The sequence below is a fragment of the Hemiscyllium ocellatum genome, chromosome 9 (assembly GCF_020745735.1).
Source record: "Hemiscyllium ocellatum isolate sHemOce1 chromosome 9, sHemOce1.pat.X.cur, whole genome shotgun sequence".
Classification (NCBI taxonomy): Eukaryota; Metazoa; Chordata; class Chondrichthyes; order Orectolobiformes; family Hemiscylliidae; genus Hemiscyllium; species Hemiscyllium ocellatum.
The window spans coordinates 78,468,767-78,480,173 of NC_083409.1; the positions used below are offsets into that span (position 1 = coordinate 78,468,767).

The 11,407-nt window shown below is 36.3% G+C and overlaps 1 protein-coding gene across 4 annotated transcripts in view; it reads right to left on the reverse strand.

Moving 5' to 3' along the window:
• Positions 1–858: 858 nt before the first annotated feature.
• tesk2 (testis associated actin remodelling kinase 2) overlaps positions 859–11,407 on the reverse strand; it is a 90,448-nt gene continuing 79,899 nt past the window's right edge. For all 4 annotated transcript variants that reach the window (XM_060829861.1, XM_060829862.1, XM_060829860.1 and 1 more), the window contains 2 exons: positions 7,784–7,925; positions 859–2,224 (listed from right to left, as the gene is read on the reverse strand). In XM_060829861.1, the coding sequence (XP_060685844.1) occupies positions 1,194–2,224; positions 7,784–7,925 (1,173 nt within the window). In that variant the 3' untranslated portion in view covers positions 859–1,193. The remainder of the gene's footprint in view (positions 2,225–7,783; positions 7,926–11,407) is intronic.

Genomic DNA, 11,407 nt, shown 5'->3' on the forward strand with positions numbered 1-11,407 from the left:
AATAAGTCTGACACAGCCTAGCTGCCAATTACAAGGCAGCAGAAACTGTTGTGGAAAACATTTACTGACCTGTATAATGCAATGCATTTTTGGGAGACAAGAGGAAGAATATATCCAATTCAAACAAAATTGCCACATTATAATGGAACTGCATTTCACAGGATTCAAAGAGATAAATACACCTTGTGTTGTTTTGTAAATTAAATATTCTTCACACTAATTCTGAGGGTTGACCCACCATAAGCTATAGTTAATATGGCACCATGCTGCTGACTCCAGTTACAGTAGTCCAGGTTGTAATACAAAATATACAGTAGTAACATCTTTCAAGCTATGGGAAAGAAAGAAAGTGATTAAGTGCTTCTCTTGTATAAAAAACCTTGGTGACTTGTCTTTAATGTGAGTAAATTTAGAAAAAAATTAGATTTAAATTTAGAAAATTTTAACAAATTTAGAAAAAATATATTTTTTGCAGACAAAGGAAAAACTATACTGACAGTCAGCACAGTTTATTACATTCAGGTACCCTAAACATGCAAGCTATTCTTATGATGAAACTCTGTTCCTAACAATCTTATCTCAAGCAGACTTCGGTGCAAACATGAAGTAAACATACTCCCCTTCACTCAAATAACCTTCCTGCAGAACAGATATGATCTTGACAAGAAAAATGCAAAGTAAGACTTATTTTATAATTAACGTGCCCACTTGGTTTTCATTAAAATGATAACTACCAGTGGTACAGCAAACTGCATCAGAATTGAGGAAAGTTTTAAAAGAACCTTATTTGCATTTAAATTGATAGAAGAATGGCTAACATATTTGTTCAAATCATTAGTGATCCTACAAATACTGGAAGTTGCAAATGGATATACTGCTTATGTGCTCATACTGATATTAAAAAAAAGGAGTGTGGATAGACTTAGACATAAAACTACTGTCAAAGGTTCAAATTAACTGGCAGAGGATCCAAAGTCTACTCGAATGAGATAACTTATAATACTGGCCTATCATCACATATTAAGCCAAGTAATTGATCAGAACAGACTGATGTCTATGGTACCAGCACCCAGCTTTGGAATTCGAGTCTGTCATATACATACCTTTTCTGACAAAATAAAATAACATTTTTATTATGCAGAAATAGCTGTTGTATGAAGCATTTCTGAACAATGTTAATACATGCATGCCTTTCAAATGTCACATTTTGACTGAAGATGACATGGATTTGAGGTCATGCATGGAGTCAGTACTACAGATGGATGCCCTTCCATGTCAGAAGCTTCAGGTGGAAAAACAGAGTCACTTGGGTCCACTTCATCTCGTTTCAGAACTGTATTTACATGGAAAGATGACTTGGGTTCTGGTATCGCTAACTTAGACAGGTGCCTCTGCATTTCCTGTTCCTCCATTTCTTCACCAGAAACTAAGCTATTCCAATGGCTGAATGATGCACCATCTAAATTTGGTCCATCATCTCCAGTTATATTACTACAATTCAAATTTTCTTGTCCAAGGACAATCATACTTTCATTGGTTTTTAGCTTTAATAGTTTCCTGTTCTTTGCACATGATTCATTTTCATCCTGCGGGCATTCACTTGCTGAACACTCCATATCAAACTGTTCTAATGATTCAGATTCCCATGTCTGTGGTTTGAACTTAAATGGTGGAATTTCTAACTCAGAGTACAAGGAATTGCTTGACACTTTTTGCCGCACATCTGTTTCTATCTGCATAGGGTCACATTTACCAAGCTTTAATGAAAAGGGCCCAAAACTGTGACATTCTTTTGTTGAAAGATCAGGAGAAGCCGGAAGGGACCTATATTGTCTCTCAGAGAGTAAAGATTCCTGAAAATCACCAATGCAGCACTGTTTCACCTGGGATGTTGAAGTGACTGGGTACTTTGCAGCATCAGGTGATGGCAGGTCAAATGCAAGTGATATTACTGATTTACTTGGTGTGTCCACGAATTTGATCTTTCCACCTTTCAGATCCTGCCTGGCATCGAAGGGGTTAACCTTGCGTGATGTTCCTTTGCATGGGGTATAGTAAGGATCTTGGACATTAATCTTCCGACTCCCTTTTCGTGTGAAGAAGTCTGACTGACTACGAGAAAGCCATATATTTCGACGAGGTCGAGGAGATTTGGGAGGAACCTTATCACCTGGAAGTCTAAGGGGACTGCACCTTTTTATTGCCAGTCCTTTCTCTCCTGCATCTACAAGCAATCACAAAAAAAGAGTTTTAGGACAAAGAGTATTATGATCACAGTTCCAAGATTATTATAAGCAATCAATTTACCAGAAACAATGTTCTACATAAAACAATTTGGCAGTAAAGCTACCATGTTATTAAGAAATGGATTAGTCCTTTTGTCCATTAAGTTTTTTGAAGTATGCTAGTTTACACATGAGCACTTCCCAGATAAACATTAAACAAATGCTCAATTCACATTTTCAATTGCACAACATACTGAAAAGTTGAAGGAAAAGAGAAATAAATCTGTCTCCTCCTAGTGACAGCTTCATGACAGTGTATACACCAAAAGCAAACATTTAATTGCAAATATGGTCACTATTAATAAAAAAGTGACAATTTTAATATTTTGGTTTAAAATCTATAAAATGTCTCCCCTATCAAAATTCAAACATGGCTATTTTCAGGAACAAATGGACCTAATATTATTAACCCCTATTAAAAGTGAATAAGGATAAAAAAGGACAGAGTGGGTGAGGTTAACATTCCAATGTGGAAACACATGCATTTTTTAAAACTCCCGGCCTGTTGCACCTGTGTTCAATTTTAGGAGATGGGATATTTCAATCAATCATATTTAAAAACAACCTAATTACGAGTCAGATTTAACAGCTGTTAAACCGAGTTTTCCCAGAACTCGGCTGCTGCAATTATGAAAAAAGGAGGTATAGGGAGTAAGCAGAAGAATACATAGGAACAGGTGGAGAAAAACCTCAAAAGATTTACCAGACCTATATTGTAATAACCTATGATTCTCCAACTTGTTTTCAGAAGACAAGTATACCTCAATACAGGCAGCCAGCATTATTAAAACCACATCTAGCCCCTGACAGAGGTCAAAAATTAAGAGACAGTCAGCTCAAAATGTGTACATTTTCTATGAGTGGCACTGGAAGAGTCTTGGAAAACCACCAAGTTAGTTCTTACCTCCTCCAGTAGTCGTGCCACCTCATTTACATTACAATGCTACATCTGGCAGCAATAATGCAATGTAATGGGGTACCTGTATTTTTAAATAAAAATATACAGCTCTTTTAGTGCAAATTATGACAAAGCCATTTAACCTGACCCTTTAACACATGGCTTTAAACAATCTGGTTTCCTATACTGGAGGACATTTTCCCCCCAATTATCAGTCCTGTTTAGAAAATAAAACACTAGCTGAAATGAATGTCAAGAGATATTGGTACCTATTCTATTGCTTGTTCAAGCCCTTGTTATTGCTCTCTGCAACAGGACCATACAAAGCATCAAAGTCAAGCCCAATCAAGTTTTTTTGCCTGCACAAACTGTCAAGTGAAGCTAACTGGATTGTCCAGAATTAGAATCATTTACTCTTCCATTCCCTAGCTCAACATGTATTAAAATCTGTGGATGGTTGGGTTGCTTATCTGTTGAGCATTTAAGGTAAATCTATTGAATCCCAAATCTTTGCACTTAGTGGTAATAAAGCAGACCACAACATGCCATTGTTCAGTCACTCTGAAAAAACAGAGGCAGATCTTCATTCCAAAAATCACTTAGGAAATAAGAAAGTTGCAGCTTTCAGCAGGGTTTGACAGCCAACTAGCTGCACTGCACACATTAATCCTAACATTTTTTAGTTATATATAAGCACATTTTATACTGAAGCACTTTTTAAAATAAAAAACAGGCACCCAAGAAATGTTAACTCATTTTTCTATTGCAGGTATACTCACTGATGTAAACATTATTCAATATTACTATAGTTCAAAGTTAAGAGATGGCCCAATTGTGACATGTTGATTGTCATAAAAACTTATTTGGTTCACTAATGTCCTTTAGGGAATGAAATCTGCTGTCCTTATTTGGTCTGGACGACGTGAGACCCCAGGCCCACAGTGATGTGGTTAACTCTTAATTGGGCAAGTGTAGTCCTAGCCAGTGGCACCCACATCCCATGAACAAATTTTAAAAAAACCCTTTCTTTCACACCCTGCTCGATCTCCTCTTAGTGAAGCAAACTTGATAACTTATTCTACAGGTTGCTATTTCTATCATTACCCAGGATTAAACTTACCCCCTTATACTTCAGCTCAGTAATATTCAAGTGGAGTTAATATAGTCATGACTTCATTTAATAAAGAGATTTTAGGCATTTTTGAGATGGTTAAAATACAATAGATTGAAATAAACAAAGTAAATGCTAGAGTATGCAGTACTGATAAGGGACCTTAACAGTACAGTAAATGTGACTTCAGATGACGAAATGTGTTATTTACTGCTGGCTTTTTAGTTCGATTTACACATATCATGAAGGCTTTGTGCTTGGAAGGTGTTGTTATTAACATTAAAAGCTATAAGTTTAAAAGATCTTATAGTTAGCTCCTTACGTATTGTTTTCCTCTTTCCCTGCTCTACCCAACATTTAGTATATAGAGAAACTTCAATTATGTGAAGGACACAGGCAGGAGGATTTTATTCAGTTAATCAAATGCTAGATAATAGTTACCTGAGCATTGGGACCTTGTGATTTTGTTCAGATAATCCAAAATTCGGTTAAACGAATGGCTGATATTCAAGGTTCCCCTGTATTTTAATTATGCTATTACTTTACATCTGAACCCATTAAAAGGGACTGGTTATAGGAGCATCACTGAAACTAAACAGTGTTGTAAACACAAGTTCAAAAGCAGCCATGGCAGTTGTGGAAATTTAAAAATCAATTTATTAGTAAAACTGGAATAAAAAGATATGTCTTATTAACACTGAACCTGAATCATCTGATTGTTGCAAACACTGTGCTGGTGGGGAAACCTCTAGACACAATAAATTAGGATAGAATTAATAGTCACATGGACAAAAAAGTGTGCTAAGGATAGCCAGCATGGATTTCCTAAGGGGAAAACAAGCTGGTACAGTTTTTGAAGAGATAACAGAGTTAACAGCAGACTTCATGATAGCATTTGATACAATGCTACACAATAGACCTACAAGCAAAAATCAGAGTTCATGGAAAGGGACACTAGCAATGTGGATACATAACCGGTGAATGATTGTAAACAGATTAATAGTTCATACATACTTTTCAGGCTTGAGGAAGGCTTGTATGGGAGTTTCCAAGGGTCATTATTGGAACCTTTCCTGATTTATACTTATCAAATAGATCTTAGCATACTAAGTACAATCTCAAAGGCTGTGAACCATACAAAATGTTGTTTCATTGTAAATTGTGAGGGCGATAGTGGAGAACTCCAAAAGGATATTGGCAAGTTGTTGGAGTTGGTGGCAAATGAAATTCAATGTGAATAAGTGAGAGGTGAAACATTCGGGCACAAAGAACGTGAGACAATATTAAATAAAGGATACTAGTGGATGTGTACGAGTAGGACAACATGGCATATCTGAGCACAATTAGAAGTAGCAACACAGATGGGAGGGAGCAGTTAATAAAGCATATGGTATCTTGGAATACGGAAGCAAAATAGGTTATGTTAAATTCGTTAGAGTTATACCTCAGCTACAGTGCTATGTACAGTTCTGGTTACACACTTCAGAGGGATCTGAACCCATCAGAAAAGAGGGGAAGTTTACAAGAATGGTGCTGGGGTCATGAAGATGGATTGAAGGTGTGGTAAACCTTCTTGAAAAGGAGAAAACCAAGAGGAAATTTGATACAAGTTTTGAAAATCACAAGGGTTTGGATCGCTAGGAAGAAACTATTCTCACTCAAAAGGCTCAGGAATAAAACAACATAGTTTGAATAAAAAATGGAAATGCAATGTTACAAAAAAATTCTTCTTAAAATGAATACTAACTTTGTCACTCTACCACTGTCATCACACCAGAAGATCAATGCTGGTTCAATAAGTGAAAGAGGGCACACCAGGTCCAAACATTGTTTAAAAAAAAAGAGGTGCCAATCTGGTGAAGCATGGCATCACATATCAATGTGAAAAACTGCACAGCTACACCCTGTTGACAAATAGCAGGACAAATCCAACCAAGACAGTTACTGCTTTCACTTTAAACTTGATCATATGCTAGCAAGTAACACTTGTTCAGCAACAACCCATTCTGACACTCAATTGGTATTTCACTAGTCAGCTCCTAACCTCATTGCAAACTTGGATTTAACATTAACATTTAACAAGAGAACCGAACATCAATTATAATTTGGAGCAATTGTTCTGCAAAATAAGCACTGCCCACATATTGCACAGTTCATAGCGACCAGTTTCAATGCCGATGCATGCAGAAAGATTTGGGGAATTCTGGAACAATTAAAAATAATCATAACAATTTCCAAAACAAAATTAACTTACACCTGTCTAAATACAAAACAATATGGTCAACATGGAATTGCATACCTTTCAGGATCCATGTATAGGAACACTGCAAATTCAGAAGTGTTAGCAAACAATCAGGGTAGAGTTTCCACTTTGGATGCGATCAGGAAACTGGATTTAAACTGCAGTAGAATTGCTGCTTCTTGCTAAGTGTTTTAAGTTTTCACCCAATTCATTTACAATAAACAAATTTAGCATCTTCCACAAACCACTCAGTATAAAAGGAATGTAATTTGCATTCTTCTGTTGAGTTCAAAATATTTATAATGCAATTAAGCCAGGTAACCTATTACAGTTTAAGAATGGATTTAACTCAAAAAAAATTTAAATTCAAGTGTCTAGTCCTCCTCCACTTGTAGGTAACAGCTGCAGGTCATTGAAAATTACTTGAGAATTAAGCTGAATACTTTGAGTTTCATTAATGCATATCAAGCATAAATTGTTATTCGTGAAAAAGTATCCTAAACTAGTGTTTCCTAATTTTACTGACAGAGTTGGGTTTAATTTTTACACATTGACCTCTTGTCCTAGACTTCCCAAATGAAAAACATTTCTTCCCATGTACCCACTCTCTCTTATCACCTTGAAAATTTCAATAAAATTATCTCAACCTTCTTACAATCCCAGTGTGGGAAATGCAAATGAAGAAATTAAATGACACTCCACTATTTAACTAACTTCACCAAAAATCATGTTGGTTAGGATTACAATGTTAAACAAGAAAACAGCACTTGGCAGTTTCTTAGGAAATAAAATGTAAAACACTAAAAACATGCAAACTAGCATTTTAAAAAAAAGTCAAGTTGAAAAGCCATTCAATGTCCACATAATAAAACTATCAGTCATTGACCATCAACCTTGCCCATTATTTTAATCTGGAGGCACATTCAGCTTCTGAATCTCCTCAGAATTTCTTGAGAAGCTGAAGAAATGATTTTTGAGTAAAGATTGGAAACCACACAGCTCCATTGCACCGAATATAATACCAGCCAATTTCACCCCTTTTGTCCAAGTAATACTGACACAAACTTGAACCCCATCTCATTTATGGGTGCATAGGATTCATTCAACAGTAGGATCCAATACAATTGGTTTTATGCAGTTCAATATACAGTAAAGCAAAATTAATTTCCATTAATAAATTTTTATTATTTGGCCTCTGATTTTTCTTACTAAAAGTGTCTATGTGGCCATTAAAAAAATTTGCTTACTTTTTTGAAGATTAATTGGCTTGGTTTCTCTACCTTCTTCACTGTGTGCACAATTCTCTTGATCTTCTTCTTCTAATTGTGGCATTATCTCTTCTATCATTTTCACTATTTCTGGAAAGGATGGACGAAGCTTTGGATCCATCTGAAGAGGAAAACACTGTCCTTATTGAAGTAAACACAGTACTTCACAGTTAATAGGTTTAAATTTTAAGTTCAGAAACTTATATATACACAAAATCAAACTGAGAACAACTTTACTATTACAACCTTTTGAATGTCTGTTCCCTCTGGGTTGCATTACAATTTGTCCTGTTTTCAAATGCTGCAAAAATTTTAATTTATTAAAAACGGTTACTTATAATTAAATATTTGACTTCTTTAACAATAATGCTATTTATTTCATTTTTAAGTTAAAAAGTATTTTAACACACAAAAGTGTAATATGGATCAAATACTTAAAAGATCCCACTGGAATTTCCTAACTATACACTGAGTCATTGCAGTAACATATTGAAACAATGGTCTCATTTTTCTGCCATTTAATGAAATCATGGCTAACCTATGACTTAAATTCATGTGCTCACCCTTTCCTGTATTTCTTCAGGCCTTTGGCTACTTATCAAGTATACATTGTTATTCATGAATAAAATATCCTAAACTAGTGTTTTCTATTTTTACTCCTGACAGAGTTGGATTTAATTTTTACACATTGACCTCTTGTCCTAGACTTTCCAACCAAATGAAAAAAAATTCTTTCCATGTACCCACCCACTCTCATCACCTTGAAAATTTCAATAAAATTATCTCAACCTTCTTACAATCCCAATGGGGCAAATGCAAATGAAGAAATTAAATGACACTTCACTATTTAACTAACTTCACCAAAAATCATGATGGTTAGGATTACAATGTTAAACAAGAAAACAGCCCTATCAGCTGATTTATGTTAAAACAGAATAACATTCAACAGGGATGTACAATATATTAAGACTGGTACTCCATTACCATTTATTATTTTCTGTGTGCAGAGGTATTTCTGCAGGGCAAGGCATGTGTGGCATATATATATATAAAAAGATTAGGAGATAACATATAGACACAAAGAGAAACTGTAAGTTCTGCATAATGCCATACTTAGTACTTTTATCAAACTTGTTGGATAAAACTGTTGTAACCATTTCAGAGCATCTTGAGTCAAACGTGTTACATAAATCAAAAGTTATCATGACTATATGCTATAATTTAATTTGAAACAGGGGACAAAGGTGGGTGGTTATGGCGATCAGGAATAGCAACATCTAACAAGAAAGGATATGAATAACAAAAGGTTTGAAAAGAGAATATCGGTAACAACAAAGAAAGGATTTGTTTACACCATTAGTGGGCAGCTACAGAAAAAAATGCCAGTGACATCTTATATATAAAATGAGCTATATATGAAGATGTGCTTAGAATATAATATTAATTTCTAATTTTATTGATGTTTTCATATTTTGGCCACCTTAAAAGGCAGTTTTTAAACTGAAAGAAGGAACACGTGACTGAAACTTAAGATGGATGAAACTAATTGTTGAGACACATTCCATTTTCTTGGGACAGAGCCAAAATAGCCCCAAGCAGATGGACTTCCTGGAAGTGATGATAGCTTACTTCATTAATGAGAAAGGAAGGATGATCCATTCAGAAGATAATGGCTAGACATTTAAATTTAATCACCTGAACTACGAAGCAATGGCAAAAAGAAGCTTTGAGAGATGTGAATTAGCTCTCCATATTCGTTGGGAAATTGAGTCAGAATGGAGAGTAAAAAATGAGGTCTGCAGATGCTGGAGATCACAGCTGCAAATGTGTTGCTGGTTAAAGCACAGCAGGCCAGGCAGCATCTCAGGAATAGAGAATTCGACGTTTCGAGCATAAGCCCTTCATCAGGAATAAGAGAGAGAGAGCCAAGCAGGCTAAGATAAAAGGAAGGGAGGAGGGACTAGGGGGAGGGGCGATGGAGGTGGGATAGAAGAGGTCATGTGATAAACTTTCTGTAAGCGTGTTTGAATTGGGATTTGGGCAGAAAAATCAGCTGCCCCAGTGAGCAGCATTCAAAAGTTGGAATCCTATTTTGATAAGAAAAAAAGTTACATTTATATCCACAGCAGACAGAATTCTTATTGAAAGCCACTGAATATTTGACGATAGCGAAAAAAGGAAAAATACTAGACAACACTGAAAAGCAATTGCCTCAGTTATACCAAAACATTCAGATACAGTAAAAAGTCATTAATTGCACTATTTTATCTGCATTTTCAAGTTAAATATCCAATACTCGGTAAAACTGAATTCATTTTTTGCTTGTTTGAAGGGTGTGTGTGTTTATGCACGTTTGTAGGAACTAGAGTGTATCTGTACAAAAGCAATAAAAGTAATTCCTTACATACTAACTCAAGAATACTTACCTGGCTCAGAGCTGCAAATTGAGCAAAAAGTAAATTGGCAATTCAGCATCCCTCTAAAATTCAATACCTCTACTACAACGAAACAAGGGGGAAAAGAAGAAAAATAGTCCATCATTTCTCACCTAGTCATAGCAGTAATCACACCTAAACAAAACTCAACAGGATGAAGTAGAAGGGGAAAGGGGAGTATTTATTATGTGCATAAGACATCTTTCTGACCTAATACACAAGCCAAACAAGGGAGACAACACAGCTAGTTTTAGCAATGGGAAATGAACTAGTATACGTGTGGGAAGTAAACATAAACCCTTGAAGCGGCTGCGGGGGGGGGAAACGAGACGGTCACACACCTCCTTCTGGAATGTGCCTACGCAGAAGTAGTCTGGAGAGGAATGCAGTGGTGTTTGTTGAGGTTTGTCCCGAGCAGCGTCGTGACGAGGGACTCCGTGCTCTACAGTCTGTTCCCCAGGATGCACACCGAGACGATCATCAACTGTGCCTGGAGGATCATCAACTCGGTGAAGGACGCTCTCCGAGCAGCCAGAAACCTGTTGATCTTCCAGCTGAAGGAGTTGACCCCGAATGAGTGTTGCAGACTGGCACATTCCAAGGTCCAGGATTATGTGTTGAGGGACGCACTGAAGCTTGGGGCAGCTGCCACCAAGGCACGGAGGGGAAAGACCACCGTGTAACATCTGCCTTCCTAAGAAGAACAGGGGGCCCACGCAGGTCATTTAGGCTCTGCTGACGCCTCAGCTAAATATATGGACATATGATTGAAAAACATACAGACCTGTACATAAAAATGATAAATTCTGATCTCAGTATGTAAATGTTTACATATGTATGGCATAACCAACTGTACAGACCATCAAATTATTATGAATAAAGTATATTTTTGAAATAAAAAATAATTTTAAAGGTGACTTGAGGAAGATGTCAGAGGTTGGTTCTTTACACAGAGCGTGGTATATGCGTGGAATACACCATCAGTGGTGGTAGTAGAGTCAGATATATTAGGAACATTTAAGCGACTCTTGGACAGGTACATGGATGATAGTAAAATGAAGGGTATGTAGGTTGGTTGATATTAGAGCACAACATCAAGGGCCGAAGGGCCTGTGCTGTTTTATGTTCTCAACTCCATATCTTTGGGCCTAGATACTTAAAGGAACGA